The 24,662-nt window shown below is 36.8% G+C and overlaps 1 protein-coding gene across 1 annotated transcript in view; it reads left to right on the top strand.

Annotated features, from left to right (window-relative positions):
* LOC150077293 (lipase maturation factor 2-like) overlaps window positions 1-24,662 on the top strand; it is a 378,351-nt gene that overhangs the window by 242,953 nt on the left and 110,736 nt on the right. The window contains exons 10-11 of the mRNA XM_090386704.1: window positions 721-820; window positions 13,025-13,140. Coding sequence (XP_090242830.1) covers window positions 721-820; window positions 13,025-13,140 — 216 coding nt within the window. The remainder of the gene's footprint in view (window positions 1-720; window positions 821-13,024; window positions 13,141-24,662) is intronic.

The raw sequence follows: 24,662 nt of genomic DNA, 5'->3' as shown, positions 1-24,662 counted from the left end.
CTGTGAGGTGATCTGATTGAAGTGTATAAAGCCTTGAATGGTTTGAGCATGCTCAATGCTGATGGGATTCTTCCTCTTGCACAGAATAAACACCTGAGAGGTATTACTCACACAATCAGCATTCACACAGACAAATGTTCCACTTATATTACTTGTTGCCTTTTTATTACTTTTTTGCAATTTTTTTTTATTTGTAAAGTACAGAGTTTGGACTTGTAACTCAAAGTAAACCTCAAAACACAACTTCCAGTGAATTCTCAAATTAATTTTATCTAATGAATAAGTCTAGCTTTTGGGTTAAAGGTTCTAGGGCTGAAAATGGTTTATGGGGGGGGTGGGATCATAAAAGTGATTACCAAATGATTAAAAAAGTATAGCTGTTGGAATTTTATTAGAGCTGTGGAGTTTTTCCTGGTTAAAAATAATAATTTAAAAAAACATTTTATCCAGACACGTCTAATATGAAAAAAACGTTTTTACTAAATATGTGTATTCTGATTCTTTAGTTTTTTTTTTTTTTATTTTCTACTTGTACCATTCAAATCTTCATAACCATTTTTCACAGTCATAGCTCTAACTATTCAGAATTGAATTCATTTATGAATTTTCTTATTTTCAAATCTATAACAATACTTCATGGAATATTTTGCACTTATATTTGAAACACATGGTATATAATTTAGTTTGTTTCTGAGGGTGTAAAATTTTCCATATTTCCAGGTCACTCACTGAGAGCACCGGACTTATAAGTCAACTTTGGTCTTTTGTTGGAAGTGTATTCTTCGGAGCGGTAGCCTTGTGGATGTTCTGTATAAGTTTGGTAAGAAGTAAAATGTATGCTGTAATTAAAATATTAATGGAAAAAATTGCATCTGTCAGTGAGAATTATTTTGTACAACATGTCTCTGGTCAGGATATGATCATCATCCTCTTGGAATATAAAATTGTATAAAATCTCAGTAAGCATTTTATTGAAATGAATTCCTTTTTATTTCATACTGTATTTATACTTGCTATTCAAAAAAGTAATGAAAAGTTTGCATATATTAGTTTATTTAATCATCCAGTAAAATAATTATGTTCTTTCAGTTAACAACTGAAAGACACAGCTCTTACCACAAGCAGAACTATTTTGTTTAGAGGAGTGAAATAGCAACATAGTGTAGAATTCTTACATGAAGTCAGGGAATCTGTAGTGTCACAAACTGAATAGGATGATTTTCAGCCTCCTTAAATTAAGGTTTGGTGAACACTTAATATAGTTAGGGAAGGACATTACGTGGTTGTTTTCCATGAAAATTAATAACCACTCTTATACCACATGAAATTAATAATATAGTTTATTAAGCTTATAGCCCAAACCACTATACACTTGAGGTGATGTTTCAGGCATCTTACTAATACCCATCATCAGACCATGCTGTTAGGGATAGAAAATAGAAAGGGTTACAATTTGGAACATTTGTAATTAATTATATTCCAATATAATATTAATTGTGAATTTTTAGTCTACAGGAATTTTGGTTAAATTTATGTTTGATTACATTTCACTAGAATAGATAAATACATGCAGGTAAACATATATAAAATTAAAATCCTTACCTGATGTACGTACTGGCAAGAGGTGCTGCCAATACCTAATTTATGGATGAGGGATTAAATCTATTGACCAATAGTAAAATGCCAAGCTTTCCTATCCTGGATCCAGTAGTTCTTGTTAGAGTGGAAGCCTTGGGGTGAACTTTACCCTCTTACTCTGATCATCTGTGGTTGTTATGATGGCTGGTTCTGGGCTGCTCTTCTGGATATCTGCACTATTTTGTTTTTTCCCCTTTGTTCATTTCTTTTATTTTATTGTTGAATAGGAAATATTGAGGGTTGAATTCAATTCCTTATTTTCTGTTAATTAATGAGGCTCTAAACATTTTTATGAAGTTTTTTTTTTAATTTTCTTCCATTGTACTGGTTGTCTATAGAGAGGATTCTAGTGAACGTGTGTGTATCTGTCATCAGTGCCAGTGGTCCCCCCCTCCAAGGCCAGATAAGTGTGAGTAGTGTAGGTATCATGGATAGTGTTGTTCATCTGGCTTCTCAATTACTGGAAGGCCATGTCACCAGGAAGAGGCATTCTAGCATCTGTCCACGGCATGAGGAGCTTGTCAGTAGAGGATGCCTGTTAGAGTTAAATCCCCCCCCCCAGCAGAGCAAGGAGGGAGAAGACTCAAGAAATTGTGTGGAATACGGAATGAGGGAAGAAAAGAGGATGGCAAAGCTGTGATTTCGAGGAAGGGAGGTTCCAAGACGAGCAGGAGGGGGGGAGAGCACCCTTAAGAAATGACAGAGGAAAAAAAAGTCAGTCAAGTAAGAAATGGCAAAAAATAAAAATAAAAAAGAAAGGAGCAGGCAGCAGAAGGGGCCTGTACCAGGAGATCCCATGCCTGTGGGGGGGGGGGGGGCATCAGCAGGGGAAAAAATTAAAATTACTCCTACCCTTAAGGGTAAGCTGGCCAACAGAGTAGAACCTTGGTGCAAGAATCTTGCACTGCAATGCATGTCAGCAGGAATGTAAGAAAATTCTACCCCAGATCAGGGTTTGCATGAAAATAGTCCCAAGATCGAAGAGAAAGTGGGGACAGTTCCAGGAGGTTCCCCAAAAGAGTAACTTAGTGAGGTTCCATTTGGACAGCAGAGGCAGTCAGAAGACTTCCTCTTAAAAAGGGTGGTACAGAAGTGTATGAAGGCAGTGAAGATTTCTGTAGTTTCAATCAGAGTGTACAGGCTGGAGAGCAGGCAAGTTGCTTTGAAGGGAGAGTTGTCTCAGATCTAAATAAACCATGCAGTCGAGCATAAGGTGATTCCAATTCTCCATTCCACCACAGATGCATGTCATCATCCACTGTGCCAAATTGATAAGACGAGCTTTGTAGGATCCATTCCCAGTAAGCATAAAGGTGGTCTGTAAGTTGGAGGCGAGTCAAGTCAGGGCACTTTTTGTGAGGAAAGCAATAACCGGAAAGAATTTTCTGGTGGTCTCACCCTTATGCTCTATGGACAGTGGGACTTCCAGAGGTTGGAAACTTCAGACCAGAGTCTCTTCTTCTCGGTTGCAAAGTTGCTGTCAGTAGCAGCAGAGATACCGATGTAGGTAGTTTAAGTTCCTTCTGGAGTAGTGCAAGAAGCTGCAGTAAGCAAAGATAGATTTCTGGAAATGACTTGGAGTGCTGGAGTGGAGGTAGTTCTGCAAGCTCTTGTGGATCCGAGAAGAAAGAAATATTCAATTCAATTGTTTTCTGGTGAAGGTGGTTCTCTCAACCCTGCAGAATAATAGTGGCGCCTCCATAGCCAGGTGGGAAGGAGCAGCAGTGCGTAGCACACACTTCTTGATTAGACTGGGGTTCGAGCCCGTCACCACCAAATATGGAGGATGCGGAAAGGTCAGGGAATGACTACTGCATATTCCCGGAGCAATGTGGCCTTAGTTGCTAATGCTCCTAAAACCAAAAATAACTAACTAAGCTGCAGAATAAGGCAGGGGCACCGTATGAAACAATTGGGAGGAAGACTGCAGAGTACAAGAGCTTGAGAGCCCTACCCTTAAGTCCCCAGTCTGTTCTGGCCATGTATCTCTTGTCTTTGATATAAACGAGATGTGGCATGAAGGACTACTTATGATTGAGGAGGTCACCAAGGTTGAAGATTTCAGTAAAGGGCAAACACGTTTTTCACCATAATAATGCAAAACAACACAATTCCAGCTATCGGTATTTTCGCAAATGCAATAATATCAAGTTTACTAGCCGTTTATAATTGCTTGCAGTAACAGAAAAGCCCATTAAACTGGAAAGTGCAAATTGTTTTTATTTTATGGTTGTGAAATTTGCTTTAGAAAAATGTCACAAAGGCGTTCAAAATTGGTTCTTATAACAGAACATGTGATAACGATGAAAGTGTAGTGCATTTTAGTGATTTGAATTGGTAACTAATATAATTTGCACTATAAAAACGACCTTTTAGAGAGTTATATAGCAAAAATTTCAACTTTCGTGGTCGTGGAACGAATTACCAAAAAACAGTGTGTTATTGGGTTCACATTACGTTATAGGCGCCTCCGTAGCCATGTGGGAAGGAGCAGCAGTGTGTAGCACACGCTTCTTGATTAGACCGGGTTTCAAGCCCATCACCACCAAATACGGAGGATACGGAAAGGTCAGGGAATGACCACCGCATATCGCGAAGCAATATGGCCTTAGTTGCTAATGCTCCTAAAAACCAAATAACAAACAAACATTACGTTATTTTCACTATGCGATGATGTCTCTGGAACAGATTGATATCATAAAGCTGATTAATTTTTTGCATTCAAATTCGAAAATGTTCATATTTTCGATTTTGCTGATACTTGATACTTTCAAAGAAAGAAAAAAAAAAAAAAAAAACTCGTAAAGCGAGAACTGCCTGTATATGAGTTTGTGGCTTTTCACTGTACTTGTTTTGCCTTGCCCTGGCCATCACACCTCACCTAAACCCAGGATGTCCATGTTCATGTCATCAAGTTCTTTTGCTACATTTTCTAATTTCTCAGCTTGATACAAACTTCTGACATTCCACATCACAATTTTAAGTGGTCGATCTTTGTTTTTGAATTTAATTCTATAAGCATTTGACTTATCACGTGAGGAAGTAAACTGGGGAACTCTTCACACCCTCTGGCCATTTAAGGCCTGCCTTGAAGTGAGGGCCATTTTTGTTTTTGGCTGGTAGTGTTGTATTCTTGGGATGATTAATGTGCTAGTTTCCTCTTGCTTTCCATATTGCAGTGCTATAGCCATAGGCTTGACTAAGTCTTCAGATTTCCAGTCTTGAGCCTACTTAATGTTAATATTAACTGCCTCAGGTTGGTAATAGTGAGTGGTGCTACCCACCACTATGGTTTGTATCAGTTTTCCTTCTAGGTATCTCTCTTGATTTGACTCCTGTCCACAAGGACCTGTCCAGCTTAGGTGTCCCTTCCGATACCTAAGCTATCGCTGGCATAGCTCCCAGGGTTTTCAGAGCACCCAAGTTCCTTCACCATGACAAGGTGAAGATACCATAGGGGAGAAAAAATTCCTGTATATTGTTGACAAAATCCCATGAGCCGGCCGGCCTGCCAGCCTGTCTGCATTATTCAGAGAACTTCATATCTGACTGCAAAATTACACCCAGGTCCTTTTCATTTTCCACTACCTCGAATGTAATACCCCACATATGATACATCACTTTGAGATTGCTGCTACCCAAAATAACACACTGACAAATGCCTCGTATTTGTCAATTTTTAAACTTAAATTTCCATTTCTCAACCCATCTATATAATTTTTCTAGATCTTTTTGCAACAGTATACCTTCATTATTGTCATTAAAAGCCTCACCAACCTTTTTTATTATCTGCAAATTTAGACAGTAAGCCTGATATACTCTCATTATTAAATACAGAAAACAGCAATGGTCCCAGAACCCAAACCCTTTGGGACACCATAAATAACTTCTGTCCGCAAAGAGCAGTCCATTGATAACCACTGTTTTCACACCAGAGCAAGCTTTTCACAGCCAGAGTAGGTCATGGAGTTTTATCAATGATATATAGGAATTTTTCTAGCAGAGACAAGGCAGTGATTATCCCTTTGTATAAGGCAATGGTTAGGCCACTTGAGTACAGCTCTTACTTCTGAAAGCCTCATTTTAGGATGTGGATCTGTTGGAATGGGTGAAGGTATGATTAGTCAATTATACAAAGGGAATCTTACCCTTTGTATTAGGGTTGAATTTGAAAGTGTCTGTAATTCTGCCCAGACACAATAGGAGGGAGTATATGATGAGTCTTGTTCATCAATTCGGCCCTGGAAAGATTGTGCATGGCTCAAGGGGTAGAATTTTTTTCAGCCTGGTCTGTACTTGTTAACAGGAGAGACTGCTTTTACAGGGAGAGAATACACTTAAATAGAAAGGGTGCAAGAATATTTGCTGATGCTATCGAGGCAGTGTTAGGTGGGTCGAAAAACTGCTAGCTTGTGGGGATACAAGGACTAATAGATTGCCAGTAGCCACTGGCAGAGGTGAAAGTGATTCTTGCACTACTTCTATTGGAATGAGCAGCAGCCTGGTAAACAAGATGCAGGATATTTCATAGACTGCTGGGAGTCATTGCGGTACAAGTAAACACATGGGTTGTGTTAGGGTAGCTAAGAATAGCAACAGGTACATGTATACTTGGGTGTACACCAATGCTAGGAGTTTGGTAAATGAATTTGAGGTATTGCTCAAAGCATCAAAGGCAGATATTGTTGGGATATCAGACACGTGGTGTCACACAGATTTAAGGAATGCAAAACTTGAATTTGGTGAGTACAATGTGTACATAAAGGATAGGAAGGGAGGAGGGGTTATGCTATTAGTTAAGAAACAAAATCCAAGGAAGTGAAGCCAGTTGACATCGCTGGGTGCAGTGTCGAGTCAGTGTGGTGTGACATAAGCATTGGGAGATCAAAATTGAGAGTAGGAGTGTGCTATAGGCCTAATGACTCTGTGTATAATAAGAAACTGTACAGGGAAATAGAGTGGGCCAGTGAAATAGAGTGGGCCAGTAAATCAGAGAGTCTTATAATGGAGGATTTTAATTTCCCAGATATTGACTGGGATTTGTGGGTTGGTCACTCACACACTAACAAGGCTTTTGTGGATTTATTGGATGATTGTTTTCTACATCAGCATGTTCGGGGGGGCAACTAGAGGGAGTAATACTCTTGATTTAATTATCACTAGTGATTCTTCATGCATTAAGAATCTGCAGATAAAGGAACAACTAGGTGGCAGAGATCAGTGTGCTGAAGTGGGATTTACACAAAGAGATAACTACCATCAAGGGGTAAAGGGAAGGGTTTTTGCTTTCGTAAAGGTGACTACGATGGTCTGAGACAGCATTTAAATTCTATACAGTGGGACCAACTGATGATATTACCAACAGCAAATTCAAAATGGGAAGCATTCAAAGAACTTATCTTGGAAGCTACTAGGCTTTAAATACCAACTAAGAAATATTGTTCAAGATTTAGGTCTAAATGGATGTCAGATGAACTAATGAGACATATGGCAGAGAAGAAAAATGCATGGGATACATATAAATTAACATGTGACACAGAAGCCTATGATAGATATAAGTTGATCTGTAACCAAGTTACAAAGGAGGTTAGGCAGGCGAAGGCAGATTACAAGAAATCTTTGTCAAAGGATGCAAAGAAAAACAGCAAAGAGTTCTTTATTTATGTAAACTCTAGAAGGAAGGGGATGAATCAAATTGATCCACTTGATATAAATGGTTCAACTGTTGATGATCCTTCTCAGGTAGCTAACAAACTAAATGAATATTTTGCATCGACATTCACACATGAGGAGTTATTCAGCGAGGTGTATTCAACTCTGGCAGTAAGCTAGATAATCTTGAAATAACTGAGAGTAAAGTGGAGGAGATTGTTGAAGATAAACACAAGAAAGGAACCTGGGGGTGGATAGATCTATCCAGTTATATTAAAGGAGGCAGCAAAGCCTTGGACTCAGGGGAGGTACCCATAGACTGGAGATGTGCAAATGTGACCTCAATTCACAAAGGAGGATCAAAGGCTGTCACAAGTAATTATAGACCTGTGAGTTTAACTTCTGTTCCTGGAAAATTAATGGAGGCACTGGTTAAAGAACCACTGCAGGATCATCTAGACAAGACTTCAGTTATAGTTTGGACACAGCATGGTTTTGTTAAGGGAAAGTCTTGCCTGACCAATTTGACTGAATACTATGATGCAGTCACAAAAGAACTGGATGCAGGGAATAACTTTGATATTATATACTTGGATCTTAGAAAGGCTTTTGGTACTGTTGCATATGGAAGACCGCTGCACAAATTGGAGCAGTGTTGGCATTGGAGGCAAATTGCTGCTATGGATAAAGGGGTGGTTGAGGGGGAGAAGACAGAGTGGTAATCAATGGATACTGCTCATCATGGACTAATGTTATTAGTGGAGTCCCTCAGGGTTCAGTGTTGGGTCCATTATTGTTTTCTGTATTTATAAATAATATTGATGATGGTATATCAAGCTTAATGTCCAAGTTTGCAGACGATACAAAGGTTGGCAGGGTTGTTAAGGACACTACTGATGCTATGCCGTTACAACAGGATCTGGAAAGGTTGAGCAGATGGGCTGAGAGGTATCAAATGAAGTTTAACATTGACAAATGTAAAGTACTACATATCGGGAAACAGCAACCCCAGAGCAACGTATCAACTCTGTGGTACTACATTGACAGTGTTAGAGAATGAAAAGTATCTGGGGGTATTTGTGCAGGTAGATAACGTTCTTCCTGCACAATTACCCCCATAAAGTTCTCTGAGCAGTGCAGATGGGCTGCAAGAGTAGCTCATAGTGTCTTGTCAATGATATACAGGAATTTTTCTAGCAGGGATAAGGAGGTGATTATTCCCTTGTATAAGGCAGTGGTCAGGCCACACCTTGAGTACTGTATACAGGTCTGGAGGCCTTATTTCAAGAAGGATGTAGAGCTGCTGGAAAGAGTACAGAGAAGGGCAACAAGATTAGTGAATGCAACAAAGGGTTGCTCTTAGAAGAAAGGCTTAAGTTTTGCAAATTACAGTGTCTGGAGACTAGGCACCGGCGAGCTGATCTGATAGAGGTGTATAAAGCGTTGAATGGTTTGGGCATGCTCAATGCCGATGGGATTCTTCCTCTTGCTCAGAAAAATCACCTGAGAGGGCATAAATTCAGATTGAGGAAAGATAGATGTGCGGAAATTTGTCTTTAGCCAGCGAGTAGTTGGTTGGTGAACAGACTTGCATCCTTTGTTGTGGAAGTTGATAGCCTAAATAAATTTAAGGTTCAGCTGAACAGCTATCTCGAACGAACGGAGGGGTGAAATGGAAGCGGTTTTTTTTTTTTTTTTTTTTTTTTTTTTTGGCTGATGCTGCATAAGCTTGCTTTCTTGCATCATATGCCTATGCTAATTACCATAAGAGACATCTGTTCTGGAAACTAAGCATCTGTGAGGGGAGACCTGAATGAAGTATTTTTAGGCATTAAACAGACTGAGTAAACTAAATGCTGATCGAATTCTTATACTGCCTTAGATGACATACACAGGGGGATGTAAAATTTTGATTGTGTTAGTATGGTTGTTAGGAATAGATGTGTGAAAAGTTGCTTTCAGCTGGAGAATAATTGATCGATGAAACCAACTTCTATCTGGTACAGTGGAAGTAGGTAGTTTGAATAAATTTAAGGAACTATTTCAATTAAACAGAGACAGTGATAGAAAGGTAATGTTATAAGCTTGCTTTCTTGTATTATTTGTCACTACTAATACTTATACTAATTTCAAATAATGAAGCATTTTATGTACAAAATGCCTTAATTTTTCTAGTATGCTGCCATTACTTACTTTTTTTTTTAAACTAAAAGCAGACATGATTTTAAAGGTAAACTGCAGCCATTATCAATCCACTGCAGGATGGAAGCCTCCTCAACAATTCATGTTTAGGGTAATTGGACCATAATCTGCCATGCTGGTCAAGTGTGAGTTGGCAGATCAACCGTATTTAGCAGTTTCTGCCCTCCATAGCCAAGTGGTCAGGAGCATGAGTTCAGTAGCACATGCTCTTTGAGTAGACTGGGGTTCAAGGCCCTGACTGTTAAATACGATCGATCTGCCAACCTGCACTGGACCAGTGTGACAGATTATGGTCCATTTCCCTCAACATTGAATTGTGAGGTCGCTTCCATCCTGCAGTGGATTGATAATGCCTACAATTAACTTTTTTTTTCCTTTTTTTTTCTTTTTTTTTTTTTTCCTTTACATGATTTTAATAGATGCTAACATGAATTAGTTTAGAAAATCAGATGAGGAAATGTTTTCATCACACGTAAGCTATCATTGTCAGATTTCACTTTACAAAAGCTGAAATTGAAGATATTTTCTGGAATTTAGATCCAGAAGTTAACTTGCGTAATATGTAAATTGGTGTAGAGCAGCATTTCCCAAACTGTGTTCCACAGAACTATAGTGTTTCGTGAGATGTGAACAAGTGTTCTGTGAAAAATCATAATTAATAATTTAAAAAAATAAAAATTAATTTTGCATATTTTTAATGTATACAACTTTTTTATAGTTATAATTTTTAACATAATATTTTTTGTTTATTAATATACTGGCATAGACTAATAATCAAATAGACCGTGGAACACTTTATTTTGTGCACTTTTGTATAGAGAACTATGTGTAGAGGTAATGACATCTACGAAAAAGTAGCAATGTAGTGATCTAATATAACATTCATATGTGGTTTAGCCTGGAGTACACTGGTCGAAGGAGAGGAGAAGAGAGGGTGAACCAATATCATAACTAAACTCAATTCCTTGTAAATTTTTTTTTTTTTTTTTTTTGATAATTATCAGTATTTTGAAATATTATTAAAATAAATAACCATGGATTTGTGGTTGGAAAAAGGAACTTTAAAACAAGAAGCAAGTAATTGTAGTATTGCAACTGTGGTTGATGAAAACGAACACAATATTGTCACACTTCAAAGTGAGGATGAACAATTGCAGCATTTTGTTCCCCAAAAATCTGAAGTGAAAAAAGAGGAACCAACTAATAAAAGACTAAAACGAAAGTATGATGACAGTTATTTGAATTTTGGCTTTTCATGTATTGGAAATAAATATGCTCCTGATGTACAGTGCGGTCATATGTAATAAAATATTAGTAAACAGTTCTTTGGCACCCTCCAAACTTGTGTTTCTTTAGTGTTCCGTAAATATATTGTGAGGTGAAAAGTGTTTCATGACTAAAGTTTGGGAAATAGTGGTGTAGAGCAGAGTTTCCCAAACTGGGTCCACGGGCCCCTGGTGATCTGTAAACCAGTTCTGGGGGGGGGGGACGTTCAGAAGATATCAAGTAATGTGTTTATTTTCTTAAAAAATATACTGATAGAATCACAATGAATTTCATTATAGAACATTACTTATTTTCGATATGATTAGTATATATAATTGTATACATATTTCAAATATATTCGTTCTATATATAGCAAATTGATGATAAATAAAGTTGTTGTTTCGCACAAATTTTCAAAATACTTGATATCATTACTTGATATCTTCCACAAAACGTTCAGAAGATATCAAGTAATGTGTTTATTTTCTTAAAAAATATACTGATAGAATCACAATGAATTTCATTATAGAACATTACTTATTTTCTATATGATTAGTATATATATAATTGTATACATATTTCAAATTATTCGTTCTATATATAGCAAATTGATGATAAATAAAGTTGTTGTTTCACACAAATTTTGAATTTTCTTTTCAGAAAATCCAGTATTCTGCATTTATTACACACAAACATATGCATATATATATACACTGTATGTATGTATGTATGTATGTATGTATGTATATATATATATAAATTATGTTAATATGTAGGGTCTGCAAACATGTTTTGATTTTTGAAGGGCGTCTGTAAATCTCAATAGTTTGGGAACCACTGGTGTAGAGTATATTACTGCTTCACAAGTAGGGATGGGAACAAGTAATGGAATTTTTTTTTTTTTTTAATTCTGTTTTTATTTTCAATGATTTTACCAATTAATTTTTTGGGCAGGAATCTCAAAGTACATTATTTATTGAAATTACATCATTACTACATAATGAAATTTTAAGATAAACATTTAAGCATTATTATTATTACCTCATATTTGTGAAATCCTTCACGATAAGTTACCTTCCTCTGTTACTTTAAATAAGTAACACTTCTGTATAAGAGAAATCTACTGTTACTTTATCTCAGTTGTGTATGGCCTCAGCACCACTTTCAAGTTATATGCTTATCCCTATCTTCCCATTGATAAGAGGCCAATAGCTTCTATATGGTTCCATCTGTGGTGGTACTCAACTGAGAATAAGTAATAGTAGACTTCTCTAATGGCAAATTGTTACTTCATCTAAGTATAAGTGGTGGAAGACAACTCATTGTGAAGGATTTCACAATATGCGATGTTATAATAATGATGTCTAAATGTACAAACTACAGTATTGTCTTAAATACATAGTAATGATTCAACACAGGAAATAAAGGAATAAACACAGGAAATAAAGTAAAAAAAAAAAAAAAATTAAAGCTTGAATACAGTTTTTATTTTTACAAAACTTCAAATATTTAAGAGTACAATATTCAAATAATTTTAAAAATACTCTTCAGCATCCACTCTTATCAAACTTGCTACAGAAAGGCTGCACAAGTTGAGTAAACTCTCAGGTTAAGCAAAAAAAGTCATTTACCCCCTTTAAGACCATCCATTACCTAGTTTGTTCAGAAATATCAGAATTCCTTTTCTGTCTTGAACAATAATAAAATCAAACCTAATAGATCAGTGAAAATCCATTGTTCTAAATGCATAGCTCATAATATGTGAAGTGTTTGTCTTCATCTGTGTTCAAGTATATTTCCAGTTTGTGTCATGTTGCAATCCTAGTTAATTTATGAAAGTATGGTTCATGAAAATGATTATTAAATCATTTTCATGAACCGTACCTAAGTTTTTATTGTTGAACTCTGAAATAGATCTTTTTAAACCACATCATGGGCAGAAGGCTACCCCAACTGCTATAACCACTCCAGCTGAAACATTGGCATTGACTTGATCTCAGCAAGCTACAGAACTCTGAGGCTTTTCCTGCCTCAGAGTTCTGTAGCTTGAGTCTCCTCCCACTTGTTACACTTTCACACTGATGTGTGAAATAAGTAATTGTCTTTCCTCCTCCATATGGATGGAGGTGTCAGTAAATCTGTTTGAGTTTGTCTATGAAATGGTGCAAACTGCAATTGTTTCTATTAGTTCTTTTTATTGATCACAAAGCAGATCTGAACACAGATTAAAAATTTGGTGTATTAAAATTATTTATTAAACTTACAGGTGCCACATTCTGTAGTGGATCAAAGTGCACACAATAGTTTATGGCCTATTATAAGATATTGGCATGCTCACGTGGATAAATATCAACTGATTCATGCTTATGGTCTTTTCAGAAGGTAATGTCTTTAAAAGAATTGTAAGATTCATTTAAGGTAGGTTTTTATTTTATTTTATTTTTTTTTTTTTCACAAAAATAAAAACTAGATAATGGTGATGAATTGGTAATGACATCCTGTTAGTCTTATAACAGTTCCTATCCAAAATATTAAATCCATGTTATTTAGAAATAAAGTATTTTAAAATATATAAAAAAAAAAAAAAAATTTAAATATCTTTTGCCATTTTGTAATGGTGTACAAGATGCAGCAATAAAGTTCCCTGACTGGTGCTGCTGTGGTTATGTTGTAGTTCAAACTCCCTCCAATAGATGGCATTGTCATTGTCCAGTAGGCTGACAGGTTGCAAGTAATAACCAGTTTAATTAGTAGCATTCATGTTCCATGTCATGATTTTGCAATTGAACAACGATGAATATCAAATTTTGCTTTGAACTGGAAAAATCTGCAACAGAAATATATGAAATGTTAAAAACTTCATGGTGATGAAAGGTTAAGTTGTTCCAGTGTGTCTGAATGGTATAAGTGGTTCAAAGACAAATGTGTGGATGTTTGGGATGACCCAAGAATTAGGCATCTGCCAACCTCTCGAAATGAGGACAGGTTTACAAAAGTTCAGAATATTGTAGTAAGAGATGAACATTTGACAGCTGATGTTGTTTTTGAGGGTCATGGGACAAAAAATGATGAGTTGGATATGAATAAGGAGACAATTAAAATTCTGTATTAATATTCAGAGAAAAGGAAGGCCTGCGCAAAATTTTTGCTACACAGCCTCACAGATGAGTCATCATGTAAAGACTTAATCCAGACTTGTCAAGACAGTGCTCCTTTTCTCGACTGTATTGCCACTGGAGAAAAGTGTTGGGTGCTTCTATATAACCCAGAGATGAAGTGTCAGAGCATGCAATAGACTTCAAAAATCATTGAGTCCAAAAAAAGTGTCATTTACTAGGATATCAAGATGATGGTGATAGTGTTCATGAACAAAGAGGGTGTGATTCACTAGTAATTTGTACCGTGAGGGGAGAGGGAATCAGTGCCATGTTCTGCATACACTTCTGGTACAGGTGCTTCAAAGACTGCTGAAGCACTTTTCCCACGTGAGTCCTCAGTTTTGAGAGAAAGGTGGCTGGTTCTTGTTGCACAACAAATGCCTCTTCCCATTACTCACTTGTTGGGAAGACATCTCTGATGAAATGTGATTTGTGCAGGTCAACTGTCCACCTTGCTCTTCTGATCTAGCACCAGTAGACTTTTTTTTCTTTTCTCTTTTTTTTTTTTTTTTTGTCTTTCCCAAGGTGCCCTCAAAGGAAAAAGGTTTCAGGATGCTAAGAACATAAAAACGTATTGGACACGTTGGACCACCTGATTGGACATTTCACCCTCTTTTTGGAAATCTTTAGAACTGTGTAATAAATGCATTCAATCAGGTGGTGATTACTTTGAATAAAAATAAAACTAATTTTTGAGCTCCTTCACTTTGTGTTCTTTTTATTGCACTAGTCTGAGAACTTTATTGGTACACCTCATGTATAATTCTTTTTGCATCATATGTGACACTAATTCATAATTATTAATTTGAAAGAAATATTCTGGTGTATTCCAGTTGGCACATGAACCTGTAAAAGTTGGATTGTAATTTCTAAATATTTCCAAAATACAAAACATCAAACATGATCTACCAATAGACAAATGACAAGAGCAATCGTAAATTCAAATCTTATCATGCGTGGATGTTTGAGAGCCATCTGATGGTAAGTTGTGAATAAAGGTTATGGAGGGGGGGGGGTGGTCTTACAATTTACAGAAAAACACCAGTTGAACCTTAGAGTGGAAACCAACCTTTAGAATGTTATACAGTTTACAGATACCCTGGCAAGGTTTCTGAACTGTTGCAGAGCTGGCTTTCTGAAAGTGGAATGGGGGTGCCCTATTGAATGCAAAACTTAACTCTTTTGGTCATATAAATTGTAATATTGCTTTGTTACTTAAACTGCTGTTGCATTGCTGCTTTTAATTTTCCTTAGCAGATGCAGAATTTATACAAACTGTAGTATCTTGCAAAGTCCATTTTACCTTCTCAAAGACCATAACAGGATTTCTAGCATATGAAAGCAGAAAATAGGAAAAACAGCAGAATCTTGGGCTACTCCAGTATTTTGTATTAAAAAGATTTATGATTTAGTATGCTTCCTTGCATACTAAATCTTTTTAGTATGCAAGGAAGCCAGACTTAGCAGCATTAGCCAACAAAAAAAAAAGAAAAAAAAAAAAAGAAAAACTTTGATCTATACAAATTATATCTAGTGCTTGCTTTTCTCACTGTCAATCACAACCACTTGATTGACAAAAAGTTTATCAATTGGTTGAGTTTGACAAAAATTTACAAATATTAAATTCTGTTTCAAGCCACACATGAAAATTTACTGACAATAACAGAACAGAAGACCAAGTTCAGAATCTAATTTTTGAACAGAAATGTTGATAGATTATAACTATTCAGCCCTCCATGTCAGGTGATCAGATTTTCAGGGATGAAAATCTCAGGACATTTACAGGACTCCGGGCAATGTAATTTCTACTTCTCTGATTTTTCTAGGATACCCTAATGTTAGCAGTGCCAATATTATTTCATGTAACAGCACAAAAAATCTACTTTTTTGATTCAAGTAGAGTTATAAATTAGTGTAGGACCACAAATTGTAATCCAGTTAGTTATTTTTTGTGTTAAATTTAAAACAAAATACACTTTACATTAAAAATAAAGTTTTGGTTATTTCCACTAAAAACAAGAGCTATACAAAGGGATAATCACCTCCTTATCCCTGCTATCAAAATTCCTGTATATCATTGACAAAACCCCATGAGCTGTCCTAGTAGCCAGTCTGCACTTTTCAGAGAACTTCATATCTGACTGCAACAATTACCCCAAGGTCTTTTCATTCGCTGGTAGTAATCCTCCCCCCCCCTCATAATGGGGAAACAAACTTAAAGTTTATTTATTTGATTTTATTTAATGCTGACACTTCAGCAGACTCATTCACAACCAACTGTTGATCTCTTACACCATTTACAATATTGGAAACTTTACAGTAGTTAATATAAACACTTATTTTAATACATAATTATAGGAGCAGAAATGTTACGCACTTCTTTCTTTACCTGTCTCAAATATAGCCTAGTCATTGATAATTAATCTTAAGATCCCTTCCATAGGTTTATGTATAATGATGCATAAAAAAAAGTGCAATTAAAAACATTAGTAAAGTTTATAGTTATGACTTAAGGTACTGTTGGTATAATCATATATTGAAATATAACAAAAGCTTAATAGTTCAGTACCTACCTCTTAAACCATTTATCACAAAATTCATATAAAGAAGATAAAATTAAATTTAAACTACATCAGGAATTAAAATAGAGCCCAGAGGAAAACAAAATGCATTCCTTCTTCCTGTGGTTGTCATTTATAAATTTACTGAAGTAAACTGCTAAAAAGGATAAAATGTAGAAAGTCAAGAGTCTAAATGGGGGACTTTCGATTGAATCATCATCAGTTGACTAATTTCGAGCAAGTGAAGAAGGGGTTTTATAAAGTTTTTCCGGTTCCCGTGATGCTTTGAGTTAGACACTTGGTAATTTAAAATGTGTTAGACTCCATATTGGAGAGAAGCCAGCTTGTAGTTTCACATTTAATGTTCTGGCAATACCATTCTATGGCCAAAGCTTCGTATTGTAATATCCTATAATTAGAATTTAATTTTATCAATGTGATAGCTGAATCTATTAACGGATTATGATTATACGAATGCACATGTTCTGCAAGCTCGGTGCTGGATTGATTAGTTTTAAAACTATTAAAATGATAATAGGCCCTAGTGTTTGTCATTGTCTATGATCCGTATTTGGTAGTGCCTATATAGCGAGCATTACAGCCTGATTGGCATTTTAGAAAATATATTAAGTTATCAATATCTTTAATCTTATATTCATAAGATTTCCTGTAATTATTAAAAAAAACTTCCAACTTTGTTGTAGGAGAAAAAAAAATTAGTGAAATTTGTGTCTGTAAAAATTTTTTTAAGTTGCCCTGCAATTTGGCAGTGGTATGAGAGTATAATTTTAGTACTTTATGTATAATTTTTATTTGTCCTATCCATATGGAGCTCATTGATTTTATTTTTTACTGTTGATATAGTATTCACGGTGTACTTAAAATAGCATATGCCAATGACTTAGTGGTGGCCGTCGAGGAGAGATCCAGAAAGGTGCTTGAGGAGTGCGTGCAACCAATTATTGATGATTTGGTAACATGGGCGAATACAAACAAATTAAAAAATTCACCAAGTAAGATGACTTTTATGACTTTTGGCAATCACTTCAACTACAACAGACCTCCTAGGATCCTTCTTAATAACATACAGATACCATGTCACTGAGACTAAATATTTAGGAGTTATATTAGATGACAGATTAAGTTCAGTTGCATGTTTCAAAATTGAAGAACAAAATTCGAAATTTTACAAAGAAAAATATTCTTGCAAAGATCAGTCTTGCTAACCATTCACCACATTCCAAGAACTACTAACAATGCCTTGCAGGTTTTGGGAGGAGTTATGCCACTTGACCTTTATATCCTTAATGTCCATTCAACTAAAGAACGAGAGTAGCCTTGTGCAGATGAAGTTTTTATGGCTCCGGAAAATAGAAAATTATTAACTTAAATTGGCATATCAACTTATTTTCTAGAATAGCTTTATATTCCTGATTACGATACTTAGTTTAATTTTTAACTTAGATAGAGGTTTTGTAGGTTATTACTTAGTATCGGTAAGGGTATCCAATCCACATGTTTTACAAGTTTTGCAGCTCTGGCGAGCAGGAAGTTTTTAGCTATATTTAGCCGCTTTATTGACTAATTGTTATAATAAATTAATTTCTGTAAGTAGCTTATAGACATAGTCAAGATCCTTGATTTATTCTGAATTGAGACAGCGAGAATTGGGAAGTTAATTAATACTTAGTGTCTTTAGATTTACCGTTCGTAACTTGCCACCATTGTTATACGATACAACGTTATATCCTATACTAGATAGCGTTAGCTTAGTATAGTATATAATATTATCAATTAATCAATAAAATTAATCTTGTTAAACTTCATTGTCAATTAAATTGTACTTTTTTAACTAAATACATATAACGACTTAGATGTTACAAATGTAACATTATTAATTAATTAATACATAACTTATAACGAAACTCAGAGATAATACTCGATACTGAATATATATATAGTGTTAAATACTGCTTCGGAATATAAGTTTAGGGTTATAATTCTAAAAATACAAAATTTTTTACAAAAATTATTACAAAAATTGAAATTTTATTGAAATTGAATTGAAATCATGACTCAGAGCAGTAAAGCAAAAAGCTCAAGCTAATGGGAGTTCTGTGACTCAGGGGAGAACTGAGGAGGGCAGTTCCATCTGAATCACAGCCTTTTAAAATGCACTACTTGCTTGATGTTTGTAGAGCAATCAGGTACAGGACATGATATTTCCAAGAGGAATGTCTTTGTGTTTGTGTGTGTGCGCGCGATGTAAGGAGTGAGGAAATCGGGCAACAACTCAGCGTTGTTACAGGCCTATATGAGAGCTTGAAGGATAGGGTGGATGCCCTCAAAGAATCTAAATTGAGGAGCCCATCAAGCTCTCAGCTGCTCACATCAATTCCAGAGTTTGCACTTGATCATCACGCAACACAGCGGCAACCCCCAAGGCAGAATGCAGCCACAGAAACTAGTAGCTGTTGGTGACTATTGTCAGGGAAACGGTTAACATGATCTGTAAAAATGCTAGGTGGAACAGGACCAAGGCATGTCTGCCAGGGGCAAATGTTGATGATGTTGTAGAGCGGATATCATCTTTTAGGGGCACAAAAGGTGATATTATTGTACACGTTGGCACTAATGATATTAATAGTAGGAGACCAGTGGAATTACTTAACAAGTACAGGTCACTGTTGAAAAAAAGCCGTGAATTAGGGTTCAAAGTGTCTGCAATTCTGCCCAGACATGATAGGAGGAAGTATATGATAAGCCTTGTTGATCAGTTCGGTCCTGGAAAGTTGTGCAGGGCTCAATGGGTAGAATTTTTTTTCAGCCTGGTCTGTACTTGTTAACAGGAGAGACTGCTTCTACAGGGATGGGATACACTTAAATAGAAAGGGTGCAAGAATATTTGTTGATGCTATCGGGGCAGTGTTAGGTGGGTCGGAAAACTGCTAGCTTGGGGGGGAATACAAGGACTAATAGATTAACGGTAGCCACTAGCAGAGGTGAAAGTGATTCTTGCACTGCTTCTATTGGAATGAGCAGCAGCCTGGAAAACAAGATGCTGGGAATTTCGGAGACTGCTGGGAGTCACTGCGGTACAAGTAAACACATGGGTTGTGTTAGGGTAGCTAAGAATAGGAACAGGTAAATGTATACTTGTGTATACACCAATACTAGGAGTTTGGTAAATAAATTTGTTGAATTTGAGTGTTGCTCAAAACATCAAAGGCTGACATATCAGAGACCATGGTGTCACACAGATATAAGGAATGCAGAACTGGAATTTGGGGAGTACAAAGTGTACAGGAAGGATAGGAAGGGAGGAGGGGTTATGCTATTAGTTAAGAAACACAAAATCCAAGGAAGAGCAGCCAGTCGACATCACTGTACAGTGCAGTGTAGAGTCAGTTCGTTGTGACATAAGCATTGGGAGATCAAAATTTGAGAGGAGGAGTGTGGTATAGGCCTATTGACTCTGATGAGTATAATAAGAAACTGTACAGGGAAATAGTGGGCCAGTAAATCAGAGAGTCTTATAATGGGGGGATTTTAATTTCCCGGATATTGACTGGAAATCGTGGTTGGTCACTTGCACACTAGCAAGGCTTTTGTGGATTTATTGGATGATTGTTTTCTAGATCAGCATGTTCAGGAGGCAACTAGAGGGAGTAATACTCTTGATCTGATTATCAGTATTGATTCTTCATGTATGAAGAATCTGCAGATAAAGGAACCACTAGGTGGCAGTGATCACAGTGTGCTGAAGTGGGATTTACTCAGAGGTAACTACCACCAGGGGTAAAGGGAAGGGATTTTACTTTCGTAAAGGTGACTACAATGGTCTGAGCTAGTATTTAAATTCTATACGGTGGGACCAAGTGATGATGTTACCAACAGCAAATTCAAAATGGCAGTTATTCAAAGAATTTATCTTGGAAGCTATTAGGTTTTACATACCAACTAAGAAATATTGTTCAAGGTTTAAGCCTAAATGGATGTCAGATGAACTAATGAAACATATGACAGAGAAGAAAAATGCATGGGATACATATAAATTAACGGATGACAGTTATGATAGATATAAGCTTGTCTGTAACCAATTCACAAAAGAGATTAGGCGGACAAAGGCAGATTATGAGAAATCTTTGCCAAAGGATGCAAAGAAAAACAGCAAAGTGTTCTTTACCAGTGTAAACTGCAGAAGGAAAGGGACGAATCAGATTGGTCCACTGGATCTTGATGGTTCTACTGTTGATGATCCTGCTCAGGTGGTTTAGAAACTAAATGAGTATTTTCTATCTACATTCACACATGAGGAGTTATTCAGGGAGGTGAATGCCAGTGGTGAGTTAAACTCTGGCAGTGAGCTAGATGATTTTATAATAACAGAGAGGAAAGTGGGGGAAAATTTGTTGAAGATAAACATAAGAAAGGCACCTGGAGTGGATGGATCTATCCAGTTATATTAAAGGAGGCAGCAAAGGAAGTAAGCAAACCCTTAGCCATAATTATGAGAGCTTCCTTGGACTCAGGGGAGGTACCCATGGACTGGAGAAGTGCAAATATGACCCCAATTCACAAAGGAGGATCAAAGGGCGACAAGTAATTATTGACTTGTTAGTTTAACTTCTGTTCAGGAAAATTAATGGAGGCTCTGGTTAAAGAAGCACTGCAGGATCATTTTTTTTTTTTTTTTTTTTTTTTATTAAACCCCAAACGCAAGAGGTATTAGAACCTATAGTACTTAGTACCATGCTTGGGTTGGAGGTTGAGAAGACGAAAGAAGATATTTGTTGACATTGGAACTGAACAACTGTAGACTACTGTAATTTTCGTATGAAGGAAGGTTGTTCCAGAAAACTGCAGTTGAATGAATAAACAAGGATGATGAAAAGTTGGTTCTGTGAGTTTGAAGTTGGACAGTAAATGGATGTTGGCTGGTGGCAGCACGTGTTCGGACTGTTTTGAGAGCGGGAATTATAGAAGCCAGTTCAGAAGAAAAGTATCTGTAGAAGAGGCATGCAGCAGAAACAATACGTCTATGAGACAGCAAGTGGAGAGACTCTGTTAGAAATTAATCATTAATTCACCTAACTGCCCTCTTCTAAATGGAATCAAGAAGCCTGAGAGAGGTTTTGGGAGCAAGGCCCGAGATGTGAAAAAAATATTCCATGGGGGTGGATTTACGATTTATTCAGAGTGAGCAGCTGTTTGGAAGAAAAGTAACGCCGACAACGAAAGAGAAAACCAAGTTTTTTAGATGCAGACGAAGCAATATTTCTAATGTGCTTGTGGCAAGAGAGAGAGAGATTAGAAGTCAGGGTAATCCCCAAAAGAGATACATCATTTTGCCTAGAAATCGGAGTGTCACTAAAGATAAGCATAGGAGCAGGAGAATCCTTTTTGCGAAATATAAGACAAGACTGAGTTTTAGAAGGGTTGAAATCAACTAAGTTGTCTTTGCCCCACTGGAGAATTACCTGAAGATTGGCATTTAAGGAATTGGTTTAAGGAATTTATTTAAGGAATTTAAGGAATCTGCATTTAAGAAAGCAGATTTTCAAGAACTTGAAGCTGATTGAGCAGGGCAAGGTTTCTCAAAATGGAAAGTAGAATGCAATGTGCTATCATGGTCAAAACTATGGATAGAATTTCCAGTCAATGAAAGAAGGTCATTAATATACAAGAGGAAAAGATGTGGAGGAAAAAACTGAACCTTGGGCGACACCGGCATTAGTGGAGAAGTTAGAAGACAGAGAGCCATCTACCATCACCCTCAGTGAGTGATCAGAGAGAAAACTGGATAACCAATTACCAAAAACAGTTGGCAAACCATAAGATGGAATGTTGTTTAAAAGAACTTTATGCCAAACACGATTGAAAGCCTTTGAGATGTCAAGAGCAACTACTTGTATTTCACCAAACCTTTCTATTGAATTAGTCCATAAATGGCTAACTTAAGCCAGAATATCACCAGTGGATCGACACTGACGGAATCCATACTGGCGATCGTTGATCAGACGGAAGGTTTCTATGTAGTTTAAGAGTTGGCAGTTAATTGATTTCTCCATTACTTTAGAAAGAGTAGAAGTAATTGCAATGGGATGATAATTGGATTTGAGGGATTTGTCACCCTTTTTAGGAACTGGCTGGATATGAGCAAATTTCCAAGCAGAAGGAAAAACACCTTTGTAATAAGAAAGTGAAAAAAGACTGCAAAGAATAGGAGTAAGTTCAGGAGCACAGGTTTTGAGAACAAGTGGAGAAATACCATCGGGACCTGGAGCTTTCTTAGCAACAAGATTCGTCAAAATCCTTCTTACATCCTTTTGACAGAAGACCACAGGACTCATTGATGAGTCCTGTGGTCTTCTGTCATGATTTGGAAGAAAAATGGGATGCTAGCAGGTCAGCTTTATCCTTGGCTGAAGTGACAACAGAACCATCAGGTTTGGACAGAGGTGGGAGCCGAGATGGGCAAAAGTTGCGGCCAATAGCTTTGGCAAGAGACCAGAATGCTTGGCTACCATTAGGGCAAGAAGCAAGTTTTCTACTCTTAGCCTGTTCAGACTCTAGTTTGGACTGATTAATAAACTGCTTTGCAATTGTTGCGAGCTTTCGTGTAGGTAGAAAATGAAACTGAAGAATTAGAAACAAGCCAAGTACGATATGCAACATTCTTCTCTTGAACAGCTTTAGTATATTTATTGGAAAACCAAGGTTTAGATAAAGGACGAGATTTGAAAGTGGAGTGTGGGATAAAGAAGTCCATTCCTGCAAGAATAATTTCACTGACACGATCTGAGCAAACTTTGACATCAGAAGTTTTGAAACAGTAATCCGACAAAGGAAAAGAAGAAAAGAAATCTCGCAGGTCATTCCATTTTGCATTCTTGTAATGGCTATTCCCAAACAACATGAGGTTGGGAATAGCCTTGAGATAAAAGCTCCATTGGAGAAGAGACAATCACCAAGTTGTGGTCTGAAGTGCCTAAAGGATCTCTCACTTCGACCGTATACTTAGAAGGGTTGTTTGTGAGAAAAAGATCAAGCGTGTTGGTTGTATGATTAGGATTGTCTGGTATTCTTGTAGGTAAATGAACAATCTGTGCAAGGTCTTTATTAATTGCAAAAGCCTCAGCATCTCGACCAGCTGGAATTGTGAACATTAAAATCACCAAGGAAAATTACATCACTGTTAGGAAAGTTGGACTGGAGAAAATCAAGTTGCAAAGAGGAAGTCAAAGAGCTCAGAGTGATTAATGGAGTTGGGAGAACAGTAGAGACAACAGATGAATTTGACACAATGAGGTAGAGATATTTTCAGCCAGAGAAGATCGAAAAGAGGAGATTCCAAATTGCCAAGTCTTTGACAGAGAATATCAGAACAGACATATGCACAAGTGTACCACCTTTGAGGCGAAAGGAATTGTACAGCAAATAATTTGGGCATCTGAGATGAGCAGTAGTTGAATCAACCGATAACTGAGATTCTGTCAGAAAAAGTACATGGGGTTTGGCAGACTGCAAGTGGAAATGGACATCGTTGAGATTGGAATTAAGACCATGTTTATTTGTGAAATGAATTAGGAAATGTTTGGGAGGTTTAGATCTTTTCGCAGATAAGCTTGCTCTATTAGTTTGACAATTCATGGTATATTCAATAGTGAGAAAAAGTGGGTGGGAAATGGTGTATGAAGGAATGAAATTTTTTTGATAGGGCATACACATGGTAAGAATGTACCCAGATCCTTGACATAATGTGGCCTCGATAATGCTCCCCACATACACACTACTCGGACTCCCTCCAATCACTATCTGGCAGAATAGAGGTAGCAAGATTATACACTAGCTGATCCAGAAGCCTCCTAGAAAGTTACCAATAGGTTTCGTCCGGTGTACTAACTAGCGGCCGGCCTGCGAACACCGTTTTAGAGCTGTACCCTCGAAATGTAAGGAATATTGGATCTCAGCATGATGTTCATCATAACCTTAAAAGTCATCGATCATACTGCATGATGGAAGAGATAGGGAAGAGTTGACCGGAACTTAGCTCTAGAGGCTAAACATGGGTTCCACCACTTCAAGCCTCCAATAAGCAAATCGGTGGTATTGCACCGTTTGATGAGTTATCTACCACCTGGTAACATAGAGGGGCGGCATTCCTCCGTGTGGTATGGATGTC

The sequence above is a fragment of the Mastigoproctus giganteus genome, chromosome 12 (assembly GCF_048544385.1).
Source record: "Mastigoproctus giganteus isolate SK-2022 chromosome 12, ASM4854438v1, whole genome shotgun sequence".
Classification (NCBI taxonomy): Eukaryota; Metazoa; Arthropoda; class Arachnida; order Uropygi; family Thelyphonidae; genus Mastigoproctus; species Mastigoproctus giganteus.
The sequence above is the reverse complement of the archived record's forward strand: the minus strand, read 5'-3'. Positions and strand labels throughout refer to the sequence as shown.